This window comes from Ochlerotatus camptorhynchus, unplaced genomic scaffold, assembly GCF_037179485.1.
Source record: "Ochlerotatus camptorhynchus isolate MF236.1 unplaced genomic scaffold, CSIRO-AGI_Acam_v1.1 ptg000547l, whole genome shotgun sequence".
Taxonomy (NCBI): Eukaryota; Metazoa; Arthropoda; class Insecta; order Diptera; family Culicidae; genus Ochlerotatus; species Ochlerotatus camptorhynchus.
Genome location: NW_027041030.1, coordinates 552,659 through 576,788, shown reverse-complemented (window position 1 = coordinate 576,788; position 24,130 = coordinate 552,659). Strand labels below are relative to the sequence as shown.

The 24,130-nt window shown below is 43.3% G+C and overlaps 1 protein-coding gene across 3 annotated transcripts in view; it reads left to right on the top strand.

Moving 5' to 3' along the window:
• Positions 1-22,970, top strand: part of Octbeta2R (Octopamine beta2 receptor) — a 414,326-nt gene extending 391,356 nt beyond the window's left edge. For all 3 annotated transcript variants that reach the window (XM_065236333.1, XM_065236331.1, XM_065236332.1), the window contains 5 exons: positions 9,729-9,827; positions 10,123-10,221; positions 10,282-10,403; positions 21,126-21,582; positions 21,649-22,970. In XM_065236333.1, coding sequence (XP_065092405.1) covers positions 9,729-9,827; positions 10,123-10,221; positions 10,282-10,403; positions 21,126-21,582; positions 21,649-21,970 — 1,099 coding nt within the window. In that variant the 3' untranslated portion in view covers positions 21,971-22,970. The remainder of the gene's footprint in view (positions 1-9,728; positions 9,828-10,122; positions 10,222-10,281; positions 10,404-21,125; positions 21,583-21,648) is intronic.
• The last annotated feature ends 1,160 nt before the right edge of the window (positions 22,971-24,130 follow it).

Genomic DNA, 24,130 nt, shown 5'->3' with positions numbered 1-24,130 from the left:
AGAAGAAATATTTGAAAAACTTTCAATATTATTGATAAAAAACCTCATCTTCTTAAATTTTTCTTAGAACAATGCATCATCTGAACAACACAAATGGATACTTTTGGATTCTAAGGAAAAATTCTCACAAAATGCTTTCGTTCGAAATGTATGTATGAGATCAATATTAAAGATGTTTAGGCCGATATTAGGGACATTAGCCATTTTTTCGATAAAATATTCAAGAAACTATTGAAAATTCCGAGAAAACTCAATTATTGATGTCAGACCTAACAAAAATTTCAAAATTGTGGAATTCTTTAGGGTGGGGCTTATTTTCAAAATCGTTCGAGTCACATTTTCCCATGTGGAAATTGATTATTGGGGCTATTTAAGCAACATATAAAAATAGCTTGCGGTAGAGAATTCCAGCATATCGAACGATGAACTTTTTCAAACGTAAACACGTGATGTTGTGACCCCAAGGAACTAAAAATTAGTCCGTTTTGTGATATATAGCGTAGCGATGAAAGCGCAAATGGACTTACGCCTACATATTGATCTACATATCACAATCAGCATCCTCGCGGTGCTAGATGCAGCTTGTGTATGAGAATAAGAGAGAATTATAGATAAAGAGAGCTTATGAGAGACACCACAAGAGGGGAAGACAGATTTATCTTATTACAGTGAACTCTCTAAATTTACACTCCAAGATTCATCAAGTTAGGGCGGATATCGAGTAGCTAAATGTAACTTCCACGGGTGCAATAGACTTACAGGAATCACTAGTATCGCTTATCCATTATTAATCATCTGTTGATTATTTGGTGAGCTCAGTGCAAAAACGTAGCCAGGTTTCGAGCTAGGGAGGTGCGAAAAAAAATTCTATGGAAAATTTGGCCGAATGTCATTTTACCGAACGCCATTTCACTGAAAGCCTTTGTGTTGCTGGGTTTAGGCTCAGTGTAGACAATGGTGGTTCACTTGTTTGGACCGTTTTAGTTCTTATGCAGCTTCATGAAGATAAACACCGTCAATCACTTAACATAGCACACTATATTTAATTCAAAACTGGGCTTAGACCACAGAAATTAGCAAGTTTATTAAATAGTTTCTAACTTAAAATTAGGGCAATATGAAATCACCTAGTGATGTTTTACCTGATCAATCTTCGACCATCTTCGATGCGAATAGTAGTTGCACTGATCTGTTGTAGATACGATGAGGATTCGATGACCCGCTGGGTGTTCATTGGTGGCGGATGACCATCGCCGTTCTCCCTCTCCTTATTAGATTTACATCAGTAGTGGTAGATCGTTCACTGAGCATTCCGTCGGTATTGGAAAGTAGTGCCGATCAATCCCGACAATATTTCTTTTTCTCGTGTAACTCGCTGTGTCGCGTCGAACACGTATTGCTATCTGGATCGTGTATTAAATAAAATTCTAAAGATTTTTAAAAGGCAAGGCACACGAAAAAAATGTCAATGAAAAATTCGTTTAATTAATAATCAAGATTACAAAAATTGTCAATACACAAACAAAGGGTAAGATATTACGTGTATGACGACAGTTCATTATATAAAATGTAAAATGTTTGCAGCTATCAAATTCATAAAATTATGTTCTTAAAAATTGGATATCACCTGAAGATTTGCTTCAGACGCTAGGATTTAAAGATTACAATGGTAACATAAGTCGGAATGAAGATAATTACCTTTCTGTAAATGTAAATGTTTAAAAACAAAACCTTCCTTATTTGACGAAAAGAACAATTGATGATAAGTAGCATAGGCAATAGCTAGCAGTCTAGCAGTTTATTAATCAATGAATGTTTTACGCTAAAATCAGATCCCATTTCAAATACAGCCAACCCAAGTAACATTTTAAGTTTTATGAAGTACTGTAAAACAACACTCATAAAACCCTGGTCAAGACTGCTTTGCCATAGATGCATCCACCAAAACCTCATTGATGCTAGAATCTGTCTAGTTGGCCCACCCTCTAGAAGGTTCTGACAGGTGTATTTTTGAAGCTCTTCAAGATTGATTTACTGTAAAATGGTTGTGTGATAAATGCATTGAGAGCCACTTCAAACCCGTATTTAAGCTACAATAAAAGCTATTTGGCAACAATTTAAACCAATATTCAAGCCATTTAACCTAGCCGCTTGCTGAATCCACTAGAAAAACAACAATCAAGATAAAAAACTGATTCATAAATACTATCCGGTCTTGTCAAAATAATTGAAATAAAAACTGATTGTATAAAAATTCTGTCGAATTTCCAAAATTGTAAAATAGTTCTCATGAAGTGGTTGAACTAGGTGCCATATAAAATTTGAGGTGAAATGTGCGTGAAAAAAATCGAAAAACTTGAGTCCGCCCACGGAAAACATCGATTTTACTAATTATTTTACATTAAGAAAAAAAAATAATCTTCAGATCGATCATTAAGTTTAGCCAAGATTTTGGTTTTTCATGATTTTAGCATTCTAAATATTTTCTCATTGTTAAATAGACTAAAATAAAGTTATATCCAAGAAAACACAGATTGAAAATCGAAGATTGTAAAACACGAACAAAATTATTGTAATATGGCGGGGACATGAATTTTGATTTTCATGGGGCATTTGTTAAAAAGCTATTCGCAAGGTCTGGAGAAGGCTGATCTGTTTTCAGACTGTTTTGGCAATGTCTTATGAATTTGAGGACCACGCTCACTTTATTCTTCTCCACCAGATGCTCAGTCGTTGATGGTACCCGTTCCACAGGATGTGCTGGTTCTTCCAAAGAACTAAATTTTAATGAAATTGACTTCCCTTTGGTCGTTAGCATCGCTTGAATTTTTCCTCCAACTTCGTTCATCCTTCGAGATATCCTTGTCATAAATTTGGTTTTTGTTCACTATAATTTCACCTTTTTATTTTTCACAAACACGAACGTTTTCAAAGTCAATCGAAAATCACAATATGCTGAATTTTACTTTTACCGAGACCGTTACCAACTCAGTTACAGAAACTTCAGTCAAATATTTCACTGAAGTCAGTAATGAAGCTGATTTACAGACCTGCCGGTAAAAATGTTTACCGTTTTCGTGAAATTAAAATGAAATTACCGAAATTCGGTCGTTTCATTTACAGTTATCAGCAATAAAGCGAGAAAATACCGAAATATCTGTAATTTTTAGTATTACCTATTTAAGACGATATTTTTTTTTACCAAACTCACGGTCTCTGTTTAAGTGTGAATTCAATAAAATACACTTTTACTCCTTAACACTTTTTGAAATTTTGCATCTTTATCACGAATTGATTTTGACTTTGACTGAAAAATTAACTCGGACCAAACATCTTCTCCAACAGATTGTAGCAATAGTATCATGTCGAGATGAAGGCCAGACAAACGGTTTCTCAGCTTTGTTATTCTCCCTTTTTATGACACAGACCTGTTGGTCCATATTTGAGTAACTTTGTTTTTGGCTGACCTGCTTTAGAGAATCGACGTTCTGAACTTCAAGTTGGGATGGAACATATTTCAATCGATGCTTTGTTAGCTTGGTAGTCTATATACACTAAAATAAATTCAACTCTTCCAATGAAAATTTAAATTATAATAATCGAACCCATTAATCGATTAGCAGATAATCGGGGCATTGAATAACAGAATTTTAACAGATAATCGATTAACTCGATTAATCGAGTAGTAATCGGACATCACGAAGCGCACTCACGGATTGGGCGGACTGGGCGGAATGCCCCTGCGGTGCTATTTGATCGCCCTTTGCGCGCCCCCGCGTCGCCAGCGTGCATATTTGCAACATTTGAGCGCGTGAGCAAACTTTTAACTCTACTCAGGCTATTCAGCAGTCCAAGTCTGTTTTGCAAGGTCCAATTCAGAAAGCGTCTGCCTTTACTGTTCCCATGAATAAAATTGGCAATGTTCACGACACTTCTGGGAATTCACAATATGCTCTGGTCTCGCAATCCCAAGCAGAACCGTCTTCCTTCCTACTGCGGTAGTGAACATTCACACTAGCAGTGGCCGGACTGTAACCGCACGTTGCCTGTTGGATTGCGCTTCTCAACGCAACTTCATCTCCGTAGTACTGTGCGAAAAGCTTAAACTTCCTCGAACTCGACTGCTGCAGCCGATCACCATCAGTGGAATTGGCAACACTACTACACTTGTGGAACACGAAACCTCCGTTACCATCACCTCCCGGATGTCGCCATTCTCCCAGAAGAGTTCATCGATGTTCGTCAATGGTCAATTCTAAGGGACGTTGACCTTGCATATCCAACGTTCGCCGTCACCGGTAGCATTGACATGATCCTAGGTGCCGCACACTTCTTCCGTGTTCTCCGTTACGGCCGAATCTCTCTCGGAATCGATCTTCCTCTGCTCCAAAACACAGAATTCGGTTGGTTCATCTCAGGATAATGTACGCTGGAAAACCATGACCACCATGATCCAGGTAGCTGTCAGTTTAGCAATCCCTGCACGATCGACGAGCTGGTTAACCGTTTCTGGCAGTTGGAAGAAGTTCAACAGGCAAAAGGCTGGTCTCCATCCGAACGTTTCTGCGAAGAGCATTTCCTCACAAACACCACTCGAAACTCCGATGACCGCTACGTTGTCCACTTCCGAAGCACGAAGAACTCTTGCGGCATCTGGACGACAACTGGTACAACGCTACACAACGTGTCTACGCTGTGAAAAGGTCGCTGGCCCGAGATCCAGAGAAGAAGTCAATGTATCAAAAGTTCATCCACGAATACTTGGCGAAAAACAGCAATTTCCATTGGCAGCTCCAGTGCTTCGTCGCGACTTCTACGTCGATAATCTACTAACTGGCTCCAACGACGCAGAATCTCTCGCCATTACCTGTAAAGAGCTTATCGTACTGCTTGCTTCTGCAGGACTTCCACTCCGGCAATGGTTTTCTAACAGCCAGACTATTCTTGATGCCATTCCACCGGAGCTTCGGGAAACAGAAACTTTACTCGACTTTTACCTCGAAGCCTCCGTCACAACGTTGGGTTTACGATGGGAGCCTGCTACCGGTCTCCTTTCCTTCAAGCAACCGAAGTGGATGGAGTTTTCCACGTTAACCAAACGGGCAATCTTGTCACAAATCAGCAATTTGTTCGACCCACTAGGTCTCATCGGACCGACCATTTCGAAGGCAAAGATTTTGCTCCAAGGATTATGGAAACTCATCAGTATTTGTAAGCAATTGGCAGGAATTCAAGCAAAAGCTCACCGTTCTCACTTAACTACGTATTCCTCGCCACGTTCTCAGTCCAGGTTACGCAAGGCTGGAATTCATGCCTTCAGCGATGCATCAGAGGCTGCATATGGTGCCTGTCTGTACCTCCGTACGATAACATCTGCTGGATCCTGCACAGTTCGCCTCCTGATGTCAAAATCAAAGGTCACTCCTATAGATACCAAAAGCATTCCTCGACTCGATTTGTGTGCTGCTATGCTCCTGTCCAAACTTCTGGTTCAAACCATGGGCAGCTTCGATATTTCCGCCACGATATATTTATGGACACCATTGTCTTAAATTGGCTCTCCACAAACCGTCTACGTGGAAGACGTTTGTGGTCAATCGTGTGGCTGAGATTCAAGAGCTCACCATTCATGCTGTCGGAAATCACGTTCCGTCCAAAGACAATCCATCTTCTCTCGGGGCACGAATCTCGACGAACTCGAAAGGAGTTCTCTGTGGTGGCACGAACCGCTTCGTTACGTTACGTAACGGTTTGGCACGTTAGCTATACCATGGCCTGCTAAGTACTCTCCAACAAAATCGTTACCGTCGGATGAATCAGAAGCTCGCAAGATCGTCGTACTTCCAGTCGTCGAAGATGAAACGACCAATGATTTAGTGTTCTGCTACTCCAGCCTTCGTCCGCTGCTTCTAATAGGCTCTCGCATACGACGGTTTGCCGAGAATTGTCGTCTTCGCAAGAATCATCAAGATCCTCTTGTGAGGCCGCTCACCGCAACCGAAATCGATCAAACTCTACTTGCCTTAGTGCATCGAGCTCAAGAGCAGCACTTTGAGAAGGAAATCCGTCAACTTTCCACCACTTATCAAGTATATCGTAAGTCCAAGCTCCGATACCTTCATCCAGCACCGACTGACCAAAATAATAGCGACCAAAGAGAACCAGAAGACGCTCCATGCTGGCCCTGGATTGTTGCTTTCATCCTTACGTCAACTATTTTGGCCTCTTGGCGGTCGGAATTTAGTTCGCCAGGTCATCCACCGATGCATGACGTGCGTCCAAGCTAAACCGAAACCTCTCGAACAGCTGATGGGACAACTACCTCCTGTTCGGGTCAACCAGGCGTACTCATTCCAGAATGTCGGCATAGACCTGGCCGGGCCGATCTACGAGCGCACATCAGTGAGAAACAGGCGTACTCCGTTCTTCAAGGCATACATCGTGGTCGACGTATGTCTCGTAACCAAACCCGCTCATCTCGATCTCATGTCTGACCTCACCAGCGAGGCATTCATGGCCAGTCTTCGAAGATTCACCGGTCGCAGAGGAAAGCCTGCACAGGTATACTGCGATAACGCGACAAACTTCGTGGGGGCGAAGAGAGAGCTAGAAGAGCAACGGAAACTGTTCATGTCCCAGCAGCACAAGGAGTCAGTAGCACGAGAGTGTTCAGAAAATGGAATCCAATTCCACTTCATTCCACCACGTTCGCCTTCGTTTGGTGGAATCTGGGAATCCTGCGTGAAATCAGTCAAGACCCTGCTCCACAAGATTCTTGGAAATGCACACCTCACTGATCCTGAACTGCAAACTGCTCTAGTGCAGGTGGAGGCAATGCTCAACTCACGCCCTATTACTCCACTACCAGACGATCCTTCCGGCGAGTTCGCTCTCACTCCAGGACACTTCTTGATCGGCAGACCACTGAACGCAATGCCCGATCCTGATCAGCAGGACATTTCCGAGTCCCGCTTGACCCGGTGGAGACGAGTACAGCAGCTCACTCAACATTTCTGGTCCCATTGGCACAAGGAGTATCTGACTACACTGCCAAATCGCTACCGCTGGAATCAAGTTCTCGACAACCTCGCCGTCGGTTCCATCGTCGCCCTCAAGGACGAGAATGTTCCGCCACAAATATGGCCTCTCAGGCGCGTGATCAGCATCCACCTCGGTACCGACGGACGAGTGCGCTTCGCCACAGTAAAGATCATTTCAGGAACAACCAAGCGTGCCATCTCAAAGCTGTGTCTACTTTCAGTCGAGATTGATCCTGCCATCGTTACATCGAATGTGGTTCAAACCATCAGTAGTTCTGCTAAATCGTCGTTGGGGAACCAAGCCGCTGGACCAGAACCCGGCCCTTGCTCAGGGAACAGAGCCGCCGGACGAGTTCCCGGCCCCTACTCGGGGGAATACATACATTCCTGATACAACTGTAAAGAGTCAAGCTCGCCATGTGGGTTCGGAGTACGTACGTTCCGATTTTGGCAATTATATGATTGGTTGTTCGTTGGAAGCATCAAAGCTAGAGAGGTTAAGTGATGCTCTGTTTTCCTCTGACGGTTGGGACATGAGCATGAACTCTTGTCCTAGCCTTTTATGGCTTATGGCTATAGCGCCATTACTCGCTTTCTTAAAGAGAAGATGGAAAGGAAAGGAAAGAAAATGAGAAGGACAAAAGTAAAAGGATTATGTAAATTCTATGAAGATAAATAATATTTTTGATTTGAAAAATCTATATAGGGGCAATGTCTCTAATATTAACCTATAGATCTACTGAGCACGTCTTTTGGCCACTAGATTCTGCTTCAGTGTCCTGTTTGGTTGCTTGCTGGCCCGAAAAGATAGAAATCCTTCGCGCTGCCGAATCCTTCTAACGGTGCTTTGGCTGGCATTGAATTTCTTGGCGATATCATAATCCAACAGCCCTGGGTTCGCCCTAACCGTTCTCAACACATTCAAATGCAGCTTCCGATCCTTAGTTTCATTACAACGCTTGCCGAACGATATTATGCCGCTCACGGAAACGTTTGAAAACACTGCACATGGTCGATTGAGCCAATTTCAACGATTTCACGAATTTTGAACCTGACCACGTCGGATTTTCCATGTGGGTGTTCCAAATTAATTTTCTGTTCGCGGCTTCCACGAAGTATAACTTATTTTAAACAAAATGAATCGTGACGAACTTTTCAGCACTGAAAGAACAAAACATTCCAAATCCGACCGCTAGTAGCTTTTCAGTAAAATAAAGAGTGCGTTCAGATATTAAATTACTCAGGCTTTAGTCATGAAAGAATTAGTAAACTCCACCCACAAATAAAACTGTCACAGTGGAATTCAAGTGTTTGAGTTCTAGACTAAGAATTTGGTCGTGTTTTTAGATGATTTAAAATAATCCAACAGTTTATCAGCCGTAATCTCGGATTCCGCAGGAAAATTGTTGGGAATTTGATGGAGGTTGGTTGTATTTTCAGCAACCGCGGTAGCGTATAGACGAGCCATGTTCAGTCCGAGATTATGAGAGCTGTGGAAGTGTTGACCTATAGCATCAGCCTTCTCTTCAGATGGGCGACTAAATCATTGGGTTGATTCAACGGCACAAGTGGTGAAATGGGCCTTAGCTTATTCGTAAGGATTTTTGTTAGTTTACAGAATGGCTTGGCATAATCTGGGAGAGAACGCAACATTTCAATAAAGTGCTCATTTCTGAGGTCCACCATCCTGGATTGAACAATTTGTGTTAGCCGGTTGCAATGGGTATTCATGGTGGTCAGTTCAGTACGTTGGTACTGTCTACGCATGGCGTTACGGAGTCTTATAATGTCTTTAGTGGGTCTATCAAGGTTCAGAGTGTAGCTCATCTGTCTGGAAACTGGCACGTGTTGTTCCCTGGCTCGGGATATTGCCTCCTCTATGGACCTCAGGCACTGGTCAACGTCTTTGGGGGTGTCCGAATGTTCCTCAAAGTCGGCAGCAGTGTCGAGGCAAATCGATTCTAATTGAAAGGTCCCACTATCCATAGCCTTCGAAGAGTAAGAGCACCCTCCAAAAGCACGCCCCTTTGTCAGTCAAAATTTGATTCCTTAGCAACAAAATTAAGCAACGACACCGATTCTGACCATGCATCAGAATCCAAGTTTTAAGTTAAGACTCTTAACCACTTCAAACTAGGGAAAACGAATAGAAGATTCGGAATCACATAAATGAAAACTAACTAACTAAATTTTTCCATGTTTCAAGATCATTTTCGGTCAAGACAAAATTCTGTTCCCCTAGTTTGAAGTAGTCTGGACTAGGAATCGGTGGTAGATCTAAATATACTTTAAAAATAGATCACTCGTGTGCTATAATCATTAATTGATACGTTGACAGAGGTGCTGCTGGAGAACCCATTCGTTCGATTGAATTAAAATTCCGAGAAAAGCCGTATTAAACCCGCATCGTTAGAACAGCGAACAAAGTAGCGAATGTATAGAGCAACATACTCCATTAAACCCATTCCCACTCGGGTAGTCCTCTGGGATTTACTCAAATCAAATCAGTTCAACCGTAATCGAATTCTGCTCCATCAGTCGTGATGTATGTTATTGGAATGGAAGCAATTCAATAGGCTGCTCTGGTCTACAAATGAATTACATTTTGTTGATATTCCAATCAGCCGAGCTCTGCGTTTCATCAAGTAATGCTCCTCTTTTTGTCTGTTTGTTTCTGTGTCGTTTCAGAGTTATAACAAATTACTTTGTGGTATCGCTCGCCATGGCAGACATCATGGTGGCGATGATGGCCATGACATTTAATTTCAGTGTACAAATAACGGGAAGGTAAGTCCCCCTTCCCCAATCCCATAAATGCAACTCTCCATCGCGTAATCAAATGAATGTCAAACGAAAAAAAAATATATGTCGTTTGCATCCCTTTGAAGTCATTTTGTCAGTGTGATAGATTCAATTTCTGACGGCTCTTTTTTCCTGTTCTCTATCCTGTGGTATTGCAAAACGTGCGGACATGGACAATTCCCGTCGACATGTCGTTGCATCCCGCGTTGGCGTAATGAAATTTGAATCCCACGATGATGACGATGACGGATGGAAACACGCTTAACGGGATGTCGTCCAGTTGGAAGTTTGGATCCTTCATGTGTGACGTGTGGAACAGCTTGGATGTGTACTTTTCAACCGCAAGCATACTGCATCTGTGCTGTATTTCAGTGGATAGGTAGGTTGGTCGCGATGGGAAGCGAAGTATAAATTTTAAATTTTTTCCTTTTTTCCGCAGGTATTATGCAATAGTGAAACCACTTAAGTATCCGATAAGCATGACGAAGCGAGTCGTCGCCGTAATGTTACTCAATACCTGGATATCACCAGCCCTGTTGTCATTCGTACCGATCTTCGCTGGTAAGTGCTTAAAACCTTGCTACAAAATTTCAATTTTCCCTTCCAAAAGAATCCCAGGTCACCCTGAAGCTGACTCTATTAATTAAATTAGTCAGCTACGAGCACGGCATGGCAATAAAATGCCCTCCCTCGTTTGTCGGCAGCAGTCTCCAACATCAAAACTTTTCCCCCTTTCCAAACAACTGACTTATTAATAAACAGCGCCGTGGGGAGCGAAAATCACAATCAAAACTGCCTCCGGTCATGCAATGTCACCCCACTCGACGAGAGCGGACCATTATTGCGTGTTCTAGATTTACCCCCCAACAGTCCACTACAGCCCAGGCCCAAAAATCAGCATAATGGTTTAACCTACCGCCTTGTTTTCGTAGCAGTTTGGCAAACGTCAGGTAGTTTCAAGGGTCAAAAGGGACATCCAGCTAACTAACACCAGAGCAGCTTCAGCCTGGAGGAAAATGGAAAATCGTGCCACGGTGCCATTTTCCGCAGGGTGCGCACACTTTGTCGTTTGTTGTCGCTGTCGTCGCAAAGGTCAATTAAAACATCCTAGTGGGGCATAAATTTGCTCTTTCGACGCTCCGTGCAGTAAATGGGAATGAGTTGAAAATGTTTTTTTCTTTATGATATGCTTTTCGTAAAATGGTATCCAAATAAATCGTTGAATCTTTTTACAACTAAACAAATCATTTGATACTCATCAGACATAAAGCGCTTTAGGATAGTTTATCGTAGGATTTCAAATCTGAGACGATACAAAACTCCCACCACGACTTGAATTTTATGATCATAAATTTATAAGCCATAAACGAAGTTTCTCGAGAATACAGGATGGTTCTCTTGGGACTATTTACTTCTTTGGGGGATGCATTAATTATGTTACACTAAATTGAGGAAAAATTCCCCCTTTCGTTACGTTTTTCCCATACCTAATGCATTGTTTGTCACAAAATCCTTAACCCCCTCCCCCTTTGAGCGTGACGAAATATGTGCATCACCCTTTTGTACCACTGGGCTAAATGAGAGCTTCATCAACACCATTGGTCTGTTCGGTGGTATGGATAAAAGTCTCGTTAATAAAGATAACCTAACCTAACCTGTTCGGTCGTAAAACCGAAAACCGATCAAACTCGGTTGGTTGCCCACTTTTTGGATGTGATAATTTTGAACTATCAGGTCGTATTTGAAAAAAAAACTTGTTTGAATTGTTTATTAGTCTTTATTTGTTCCAAAATTGTTCATTGCCCTTTGTTTGTTTCAAAATAAATTACATTTCATTTTAACCTAGGTGATCCAGGTACTACAGTAACTTACCAGCCTTTATTGTCATGATATAAATCTAAGTGTTTTTACATTGTTCCTGCCTTGGTAATTCAGTATTTTAAAAAGGTTTTTTTTTAACCTGTGTTTGTGAGCACCAAGAATGTGGATGCAGCCAATTGAAAACGCACTGACTGGGATTGAGGTACTCCACGGTGCTACCAATCGGTTGAGTGTGGTGGCTAGTGGTAGTGAACCGATTCGCCGCGGTCACTCACTACTACGCACGAGCTGCACGGAGAAGGAGAGAGTTTCTCGTCGAAGAATGTGGGAAGTAGGTTAAGGAGATAGAAATGTAAATATAGGAAATAAGTTAGTCTAAAAAGTACACCGTCGCGAGTAGTCGACCGGGGGCGAACCCTGTACTAAATCATTTTGTTTAGTTATTAGTAAGAATAAATGTAGTGTCTAGTAAATAAAATCAATGCTGTGCTCTTGTAAAATAAACGGTATTTTGTGAAAAAGGGTGTAGTGTTCTGTATGCGGTGAAGGAAGGTCTACGGATGACACAAGGATTTGGTTGGAGCAAGGAAGGATACGGACTGAAAAGGAAAGGTTCAAGGGCAAGTAGAAGTCACGAACAATCGGTCGGGACGGTCCCCGACATAAATTGGTCCTTCGAGCCGGATTTCTACTGCCGATGGACTTTGGATCGGCCAAATCTCTACTATTTGACCGAGGTACGATCGAAGTGTGCCATCGTACGGGCACCAAACCGCCAGCCTCGTATGCCACAAAAGACCAATCGCCATCCTTGAAGTGGATCTATTACAACCAAACAACATCACCTATTATCCTACATCGGCAAACCCACGGGCTGAAATCAGCTGTGGAACAGAGAGGAAGGTCGCCATCGTCCTTCAACAGAATCGTCTCCAGCTAGTGCAACCATTTTCTACAAGTGGATATTGGCTCTACTCGGTCACTTTCGACGATCATCAGTTGACGTTTTTTACTACACTCGCTTCGTTGTCGTGCGCGACAGTCTGTTTGTATTCGATCACTCATGCTCTACCGTCGTCTCTCTCACAAGACACGAGCGGTAGAATAACATTCGAGCTTAAAGAAAATTATCAAAATAGCTATCATATGACATGTGTGATTTCTTTGTAATTCCTCAATTTGGTGTAAATCAAACCATTTCTGATCAGAAATATTATTGCTAGGACATCATTGCTTGCTATTTTCCGAGGGGGACGCCTCTATCTACGATGCAGAAAAGATTGTGTTTTGCTGTGGCTAGCTGCGCGCACGCTGAGTTGATAGAAAGAAGATTGATGACGATTCTGAAGATTTCCTGCAAAAAGATGATGCTCGATGCAAGTAGATGCGATAAATGAAAGAAGATTTTTCGAAGACTGATTCGCTAGTGTGAGATTTGTTGAGAATCTTAACTTGAGATTTAGATGTGTCGCCCCCCTCGCTATTTTCAGAATTCACACAAGCACACCATCAGCAGCTCTTATTATGAGTAAAACTAAAATACATACATTCGTGACGGTCTTCGGCGACAGTGTCGTATGACAGAGCCTGTCATTTTAGTTTGGTACTGTACTATGATAGCTTGTTTTGCAAGTGTCGAAGGCAAAGGCAGTTAATTATCACAGAAAATGTGTCGACTACCGTGACCGCTTACAAGACTGATTGTAGGACAACCAGAGCGTTGTCCTACTACCACTCAGGTATGTAAGAACTGGTATAAGTCCGCCGAAGCGACAAAAAATCCCAACTAACACCCACATTTCGACTTGTGTTATTGTTGCCGAATCGACGAGTACTTACGGACGTCAAAGTGGTGAATCAGTTCGCGAAGAACTTGGTTTCAGGCACCATTTGAGGAATTCGGTGGCGATTGTGGACGGTCGACGACGATTTTGGTGCTACTTTCTTATGACCATACAATAGACGGCATCGCATCACGCTTTCAGGCTCGGGCATCGTGCAACGGTCATCTTGGGCAGGTAAATACATAAATACAGTATATGCCCGGCTGAAGCTGGAATTTATTGATCCTACACCTAATAAATGTTCAACCTTTCGAAGCTATTTGGACTATTGGAGTCAATTCATTCACGAACGCAAGCCCTGAGGTTTTGTTTGTTGTTGGACTGCTACTATACATACTGCGTGACGTTCAGTACCAGCTGCAGACTTTCGACGGAGACATCGATGACTGGCTGAGTTTCAGGGATCTCTACACGTCCTTGATCCATGAGAAAGCAGAACTTCAGGATGTGGAGAAATTTCACTATTTGAAAGGTTGCTTAGCAGGCGAAGCTAAGGTGCTAGTCGATCCGCTAAAGAAAACTAGCGTCAATTATAAAATAGCTTGGGAGTCGTTGCTAAAACGCTAGCTCGAGATTGCTCGTCAAAGTTCTCGTGTCGCAACTGCAAGGCTCGACACCACACACTGCTGTGCTTCAAGGGCGAAGGAAGAAGCAGTAGGAATGGATCACCCGAGAAGGCCAATTCGGGTAAAAGTGGCAACCGGACCGACTCGAGTTCTGATCCCAAGGCAGCGAATGCAGCATCGGTCGAGACAGCATCGTCAAACACGGCGCAGCTTCCGATATCGCAGGTACTTCTGGCTACATCAGTTGTTGTGATCGAGGACAGCCAGGGTTCTCGCTATCCGGCACGTGTGCTTTTAGATTCCGGGTCGGAATGCAACTTCATTTCTGAAAGTCTATGTCAGTTGATGAAGGTTGATATTTCAACAATCCGGAACGAGCTGTGGAACGGCGACTGGAAAAGGATCCATACCTTCAGAAGCAATACTTCAGCTTCATGACCGAATATTTCGAGCTCGGTCACATGAGAAGAGTGTACGATAATGAGGAGGGGACAGTCAAACGATGTTTCCTGCCACATCATCCTGTAATCAAGGAGTCAAGCACCACGACCAAGGAACATGGACCAATTTCGTGGTGAACAGGGTCGCCAAAATTCAAGCGCTGACGGAGGGAAACAATTGGAGGCATGTTTCGGGAAGCACTAATCCTGCTGACCTAATTTCACGCGGGATCGCTCCGAAGGATATTCTCGAGAACGACTTATGGTGGAATGGGCCCACCTGGTTAGAGGACCCTCCTGAAGAATGGCCTAAAGGAACTGGAAACCCACCAGAAGAAGAGTTAGAACGACGACGCAATGTGGTGATTTGCGCTTCGTCGATGGAAAGAGAATTTGTTTCGGATTACTGGCTACGCTTCATGGACAACTTACGGTGTCCAGAAGAACAAAGACGGACAGGTTTTCTATCCGCTAGCGATCTGAACCTAGCCGAATGTGCGATCATCCGGAAGGTGCAAGCGGAATCATTCTCGGAGGAGATCAAGCATCTGTCATCAGGCTCTCCCGTTTGTCAAAATTCTCCCTTGCGATGGTTTAACCCTCGAATCGATGAAAACGGTATCCTGAGAGTTGGTGGTAGACTAGCGCACTCCGAGGAATCACAACAGACGAAACACCTGACGGTTTTACCAGCTAGACATCCATTCACGGAATTAGTTTTACGCTTTTATCACTATAAACATCTTCACGCTGGGCCCCAACTACTTTTGGGTATGGTTCGGCAACGGTATTGGCCACTAGGTGGTCGAAATCTTGCGCGGAAGGTTGTTCGTCAGTGCCAACGGTGTTTCCGAGCGAGACCGTCGATCATCCAGTAGCAAATGGGCGCGTTACCAGCTGCTAGAGTTACAGTTTCAGGACCGTTTTCCAAGACTGGTGTCGATTTCTTCGGACCAGTATACATCCGAGCAGGACGTAGACGACAACTAACCAAGGCCTACGTTTCGATCTTCGTGTGCATGGCAACAAAGGCGGTTCATATGGAGCTCGTGTCAGATTTGTCGACGGAACGGTTTCTACAGGCTTTGCGGAGATTCTTTGCCCGCCGAGAGCGATGCACAAATGTCTACTCGGACAACGGGAGTAATTTTGTAGGAGCAAGAAATCAGATGAAAGATAAAACACATCGTGAAAAAGGTGTCCGAAGAATGTGCGAATGAAGGTATTTTTTGGCATTTCAATCCTCCAAGCGCCTCACATTTCGGTGGATTATGGGAGGCAGTGGTACGTTCTAAGTACCATCTTCTGCGAGTTCTCGGTGGCAATACAGTGTCGCAAGAAGATTTCGTCACTCTCTTAGCACAGGTGGAGGGATGTATGAATTCGAGACGATTGACATCAATATCGGACGATCCTCTAGAATTAGAAGCGCTAACACCAGCACACTTCTTGATTGGAAGTTCACTGCTTACCATGCCAGATCCAGATTTACGTGATATCCAAATGAATCGCCTCACTCAATGGCAATTGGTCCAGCGGCAGCTCCAAGATTACTGGATACGTTGGCGTCGCGAATATTTAACGCAGCTTCAATCACGATCGAAACATTGGCAGCCAGCAGTAGAAATGCAAATCGGCAGACTTGTTGTTATTGTCGACTCAAATCAACCACCCACACAATGGAAGATGGGCCGCATACATGAACTTCACCCAGGCAACGATGGAGTCACTCGCTTCGTTACAGTACGGACATCAACCGGTTCGATGAAACGTTAGGTAGCAAAATTGTGTTTACTACCGTCACCAGATCAAAACCAATCCTCAGATCAAAATTGAGTTTCTCGTTGAAGAATGTGGGAAGAAGGATTGGCAAATCAAAGTTGGCACGCGTGGAGAATAGAAGAACTATGAAAGTGATGATGGTTTCAAAATTTTCCACGGGGAACTATACGAGTGCAATCTTAAAATGCTTTTATTTTGTGAATGGAGCTTTTTATTTAAATCTGGTAAGTGCTACGTTAGTAGAAAACATCAGGACTACTCAATTGACATATAATACAGAAAACTTAATTTCTTTTCAGATTTTTAGGTGTAAACATAGACTTCCGCTTTTCTACCACTGTAGCAGTAACCAGATTTAAATAAAATGCTCCATTTTCAAAATAAAAGCATTTTAAGATTGCACTCGTATACTTCCCCGTGCAAAATTTTGAAACCATCATCACTTTCATAGTTCTTCTATTCTCCACGAGTGCCAACTTTGATTTGCCAATTAGGAGATAGAAATGTAAATATAGGAAATAAGTTAGTCAAGTACACCGTCGCGAGCAGGGCTGAAAAAATCACTAAAATTCATCATTTTGTTTAGTTATTAGTAAGAATAAATGTAGTGAAATCCGTTCGCACTGCCTCGTTGTCACAACCATAGCTAATTAAAAGGAAGGAATTTTGTTGTGTTTTATAATTTTTTTTATTGTGAAAATAATTTAACTACCTCTTCTCCCGTAGGCCCAAAACCTCTATGTCTTTTCAACTTGAATCATAATCAATTAAAGAAAACTTAAGTCCTTGTGATGTATGCAAATTATACGAAATTTAAAGTGTGTGTGTTTTTAGTAAGGTTTAGGAAAGCTTCAAGAAGCCTGGCATGTAGTGAAGTTGGCACGGTGTGGTATCCACTAGTTGCCTAGTGAAGCTCCACTAAAACCCATTCCTTACTCTCTTCTCTGCCTGGATCCCCTCGGGACCACTGTGAAGCGACTACTTCGGGGGGTGGCTGTGCTCATGCACTTGTCGTACTCTCAGCGCTAGCTGGCGTTGCTAGATCGCTGCTCTTCTCTCCATTTACGCTGCAGCTCTGACATACTCTGCGTGACTGCCCTGCTGATGGCATTCCAAGAGTCCTCCTCTCGACACATTTCATCAACGACATTCTCCACGTTAAGGACGGGCATCTCCATTCGCACTGCCTCGAACCTTGGACAGTCAAAGACCACATGCTCCGGCGTTTCATCGACGTTGCCACACTCCGGACAGAGGGGTGACGCTGCGTGTCCGAACCGATGCAGGTATTTCCTGAAGCAGCCGTGGCCAGACAGGAACTGCATTAGATGGAAGTTGACTTCTCCGTGTTTTCTGTTCACCCAGGTCGAAAGAATCGGTATTAGTCTATGTGTCCATCTACCGTTCTCCATCGTGTTCCACTCCTGTTGCCACTTAGCCAATGACTCCACCCTCACAACTATCCGTACTCTTCCGGATTCTCTCCGCCTGTAGCACTTGCTGTCCTCCGCCAGGGTGATGCCGATAGGGGTCATACCGGCGATAACACAGACTGCTTCCGACGAGATGGTTCTGTACGCACTCACGACTCGCATGGCCATTAGACTGATGCAAAATTTGAAATTTTCACTACACAGTGCTCAAACGGTTCCAAATTGGGCCCTGATTAGCCTCCCAAAATTTGAACTCATTTAGTGAGAAACTGACTTGGCACAAATCATTTGAAGTTTATATGGGAATTAATATGGAGAAACCATAATTTCGGTTCATATCTATCTCAAAATTCACCATTTTACTCTACTTAATGATTCAAGTCCCTGATGTCTTATGATTATGCTCATTCAACTGTTCAGCAGGCAACATTGGTGTGTATGGCGCGTGGAATAGAGGACAAAAACCATGGCTACTATGTCACACCGCAGAATACAGCGTTTCCCACAATACAGTTGCTTAATATTGCCATAAGATTATCAATATCTTAAACAATTAATAACTATTTAATTTGACGTTTGGCAGAAAAACAATTTTCTGCAAAGTTGTAGCTGATAAACATTCCCATAAGAATAACAATAGAATTTGTTAACAGTACAATATGTAAAAGGTTAAAAGACAATTAACAAAAAGTTTTGTTTTCCCATAGTAATTTCCATATAAACTTCAAATGGTTTGTGCCAAGTCAGCTTCTTATCAAATGAGTTTAAACTTTTGGAGACTAATCAGGACCCGATTTGAAACCGTTTGAACACCGTGGAGTGAAAATTTCAAATTTTACATCAGTCTAAAGGCCATGAGCCGGAACGTACTGCTCAGTTTTCTTTGGTTCTGCTTCGTTTCAACGCTGGAACCCAGGCTGGACCTCCATACTTCAGTATCGATGACGACATACTGCCCAGAAGACGCCTCTTGCTACTGCTGGGATCAGCGTTGTTCGGCATGATTCTAGCTATCGCGTTGATGGCCTTCGAAGCCTTCTCACAGGCATATTCGACGTGACTGTTCAAGTCTAGCCGGTCATCGATCATCACTCCCATGTATTTTAACACACGCTTCGAGGCTATGGCGTGCTCCCTGACGGTAATTTCTGCTCGCTGTACCGCTTTACAGTTACTGATCAACATCACTTCCGTTTTGTGGTGGGTTATTTTCAGCTTCGCTCCTTGCATCCAGTTACCAATCGTATCTATCGCCTCGGCCGCCAGCATTTCCACTTCTTCCAGCGTCTCACCTGTTACCGTCCGCAAAGCCAACGATCTCAACTCCTTTGGGCAGCTTGAGCTTCAGCACGCCATTGTACATTCCATTCCACAGCGTGGGACCTAGAATGGAGCCTTGTGGAACTCCCGCCGTGATTCTAAGCGATTTCTGCCCCGTGTCTGTCGCGTAGACCAGGACCCGGTTCTGGAAGTAACTACTTAGAATCCTGCAGAGGTAGTCTGGAACCCTCATTCTATGGAGCGCCTTGGCGATGGCCTCCCAGCTGGCGCTATTGAATGCATTCTTCACATCAATCGTTATCACGGCGCAGTATCGATTTCCTCTCCGCTTCTGTTTGGAAGCTTTCTCGGCTCTGTTAATCACTGTCCAAATTGCATCCACCGTCGATCTCCCTTTCCTTAGGATTATCCTCTCCAAGAGCTTTCCGACAGTATCCAGCAAGCATATTGGCCTATACGATGCAGGATCTCCCGGTGGTTTTCCGGGCTTTGGGAACAGCACAAGCTTTTGTACCTTCCACCTATCAGGGAACTGACCCTCGTCCAGACATTTCTGCTGCACTATCCTGAACATGTCCGGGAACGTCTGGATCGCCGCCTTCAACGCCACGTTGGGAATTCCATCCGGGGCGGGAGCTTTATTCGCCTTCAACCCTTTCGCTGCTGCTAGGAGTTCCTCGTTGGAGATTTGTTCAACGTTGCCTCCATCTTCCTCGCCATATGGTGTAGGTGGCCAGGTCGTTGGGTCATGCTGTGGGAAAATTCCCTCCACGATGACTTTCAGCTTGTTGGGACACATTTCAACCGGCATCGTTGGACCTCTGATCCTCGGCATCGCGACTCGGTATGCGTTGCCCTAGGGGTTGGTATCGGCATCGCTGCACAGCTCCTTGAAGCTGTTTGACTTGCTCAGCTTTATCTTTCTTTTAAGTGCAGCCACGGCCTGTCGGAACACCACCCTGTGCTTCTCTCTGTCTGCTTCCGTTCTTGCTTTCTGAAAGCGCCTTCTGTTTAGAAGACAAGTAGCACGGAGGGTGCTAATTTCCTCGTTCCACCAGTAAGCTGGACGCCGCCTGCTCGTTGGTTCCAGTTTTTTCGGTCAACTCGTTCGCGCTTAGACCCGGGATGCTGCTGTCTACCCCTAGAGCTTCGATGAAGAGATCATTATTGAATGCCTTCGTCTTCCACTTCCGCTCGCTTACTTTTGTCCTCCGCATTTCCACCGGTGTACGTTTGCCGATACTGTACCGGATCGCCTGATGGTCTCTATGGGTGTACTCTTTGCATGTGAAGCATCGTTCTATTCCAAATTATCTTTGAAAACGTTTACTAGAAGCTTCAGTTGAATTTTTATCCGGCATCAAAATTGGAACAACTTTTGCATTTTTCCATTTATCAGGAAAGTATGCCAAATGGTAACATCTGTTAAATAATTTTACCAAGAAATACAAGGTACTCTCTGTGAGTTTTCTGATGATGATATAGAAAATTCCATCATCACCTGGAGCTTTCATATTTTAAAACTTTTTAGTTATAGATCTTACTTCGTCCAAATCAGTCCCCCAAGAATCATCAAAAATATTGGAATTCTCGAATTGCTTAGCAAGTTTCTGAGCTTTTTTCTGAATTTGTGATCAAAATCTTCCAACCTTTTTAAGCGCTTACGTTGGATTTTTGTGTGAAGTCAGTATCAACGGAAAAGCATTAGCTTTCACCTCAAGGTGCTATAGAAGGCTCTTTGGATGAATAATTTAATTAGGATATTATACAATGCCTTGTTGAGTCTGTAGATCACCAAGATCTTAACCTCCGGAAGATTCAGAGATGCAATGACATATTTGAACACAACTACTGTAAACAGTTCAGTTGCTGTGTTCAGGTATATAATCATTCCATGGAAATTATCTGCATTTGCCTTGGAGGATTCCAAAACTTACATCTAATAAACATGCGTTTTATTTTCCACACATTGGAAATCAACTCCAATTTCCTTCCGAGTTTAGTAGTCATTATTCTTCAGGACTTGTCTTAGAAATTTCCACCGAACACTGAAATTGAACAACTTCGCATTTACCGCACCAATTAATTGAAATTTCCTCTCCTCCCCCTCTTCCAGGTTGGTACACCACGGACAAGCACAAGGAGGACGTGCGCAAGAACCCAGACAGCTGTTTGTTCATCGTGAACAAACCGTACGCCGTCATCTCCAGTTCCATCTCGTTCTTCATCCCCTGCACGATCATGGTGTTCACCTACTTCCAGATATTCCGCGAGGCCAACCGACAGGAGAAGCAATTGGCCATGCGCCAAGGTACTGCCATGCTGATGCATCAGCACAATGCGGGTGGGGGGAGAGGCCCCGGAGGTGGTGGCAGCGGCGGCGGAGGGACAAACGGGGAAGCCCTGAGCGGATCCGGCTCGTCCCGGACGCTCACCATGCACGAGGTGGACGCCGAACAGACGCCCACCAAGGATCGACATCTGATCAAAATGAAACGAGAACATAAGGCTGCACGGACGCTCGGAATCATCATGGGGACATTCATCCTCTGCTGGCTTCCGTTTTTTCTATGGTTGCATTCTAATTGAATAGCGATTCAAGTCTCAACGTTTCTAAGCCTGTTCTTGTTCCATTTTAGGTACATCATCACGTCGCTCTGCGACCAGTGTCCCAATCCGGACATCGTGGTGGTCCTAGTCTTCTGGATCGGCTACTTCAACTCGACGTTGAACCCGCTGATCTACGCTTACTTCAATCGGGACTTTCGGGAAGCATTCCGAAACACGCTGGACTGTATATTCTGCGCCTGGTGGCGCCGGGAAACGTCCCCGCTGGACATCAACGTGCGGAGGTCCAGCCTGCGGTACGACTGCCGGGCGAGAAGCGTCTACTCGGAGAACTACCTGCGGTCGACGACGCAAAACGACCGGCTCAGTAGCGAGATCGGCGAGAGTCTCTAATGTCTTCTTCCCGCATCGGCCGGAACGTCTCGGGACACAATCGGAACGACGCCCACCACCACCACCACCAGCCATCAGCATCATCAGCACAGACATCATCATGACGAGTGCAGTGCGGTCTGAGAGACGGCGATCCGTGTCGGTGAGCGAAGGCTGTAATATACCAAAAACTAGATCAAGACGAAGTTAGGTTTAAGGTTATTTATTTTCGAAGAGTCTAACGTCTAGGAGGTTCGAATGAGGTGCGCAGACAGTGTGGCCAGTTTTGTGGATGGGGGGAATGAAGCAGCCCTGAACCCCATCATGGTGTGAAAGGGTGTAATGAAGAGTGTTCGTGGAATTTCAAACACACCGGTAGTGATATCCGTAGGAAACGTAGTAGGTATATATATATATAGATATATTTAAATCGAGACATTCAAGCATGAATCAAGAAAAACGTACTTCAGCTCGAAGAAACAGATATGGATTAATTTTACTCAGCTGGTAGCACAGGGGCAGATTGAGAGGGGTGAATAAACAGATTAAATTCAATATTCATGCTTCCGGGTTTATAAATAGGAAATCGATTCGAAATGGATTCAGATTTTGCCAATGCGTTTGTGGGAAAAAAAATAGACTCAGTTGTTTCGTTTGTTCAGACGCACCATAAGCTGAAACTGGTTTTTTATTTACTTTCTCAGATTTTCTTCGCATCGAACGAAGATGAAGCAAAGAACGTTCAGAAGTTACATATGATTGTCTTTCGGTATCTCGGATAAGAGACGATTGAAAAGTAGATCTCCAGCTGTTTTGTAGTGTTAAGTTTTTCTGTTCTTTTAATTTTTGAATTTTAAACGAGATTATTGCGGGAAAAACAACCAAGCAAGTGGAGTACGAGAACATACTTATGCATGAAGTGAGCATAGATTAGGATGATACATCAATTGAATTCTGGTGGTTTTGGATAATTATGCCAAAGTCAGCATCTTTTTGGATGGTCAGTTCTTAAGAGATTCCAAAATGGATAGGAAATTGGGGTGCCTAACGAGCAGTCATGTCTGCTCCGTTAGGATCTAGGCCCATTTCTGATTGTTTTGAAGAGTAATATAATATAAATTGTCAGTTTTAGAATCACCAATCAAATCTGGAGAGGGCCAGGATCATTTGCCAATGGTTCTTAGATCTCCAAAGTGCCACGCAGTTAAAGAGTTCAGAACTAGTCTGTCCATCAACCACTAGACCATGACCACTTGAACATTTTTTTCAAAGATAGCAGCTTCGTTGATGGCCAAGATCTTGAGATATACCACGCCTAGGAAAACCATTATCGCGTAGTGAGAGCATTTTCAACTGAAGATTCGAGGAACACAGGAAAGTCCAGAACTTTGGGGAAGTTTAAAAAGTTATAAAGGAATGTTCCATAAACTTCAGGATAATTCCATGAACTTCATGAGGAGTTGGTGAACTAAGATGAAGATCAGAGAACTTCATGAGAGTTCCACTAACTTCAACGTTTCAAGAACTTTGAATACAGCTTCAAGAAACTCCAGAAAATAATTGTGAATGTTTTAGGGAAATTTAAAAAAATCAGGAAAGTTTTGAGATTTTTTTTATTTTAAAGAAGTTTTAAAAACTTCAAGGAAGTTTGGAGAACCGTAGAAAATCTCAGATGTTTGGAGAAGTTTAAAGAGCTGTAATGAAAAATTAAGCACTTTAGGATAATTCCGTGAACTTCGAGAAAAGTTGGTGAAGATAAATGAAGATTAGAGAACTTCGGGGCAATCTTCATCACTTAAACAACTTTAAAAACAGCTATAAGTAACTTCAGAAAGTTATGTTTCAAAATCTTTAGGAAAGGTCACATATTTATATATATGAACTAGCAGAACGCTCATCAAAGTACATGGATGTAGGTAATCCATCTTCCTTACGTTTAGTACGAAAAAACGACCAGAAATTTTTCGGATGCACACGCAAGTTCCTTTGCGTTTGATCAATGTACCGAACATACCGAATACGATTGTACCGAGCATACTTGTTACTAGCAAGCACAAAGCGATGCTTCAACTGTTGAGACCTATTGCAACTATACTTCCGAAGCGCAGATCGTCTACGGCGCTTCAATTGGCGAAGGCTGGAGTTTGACCAAGGCGGCTTCAATGGAGGATGTTGAAGAGG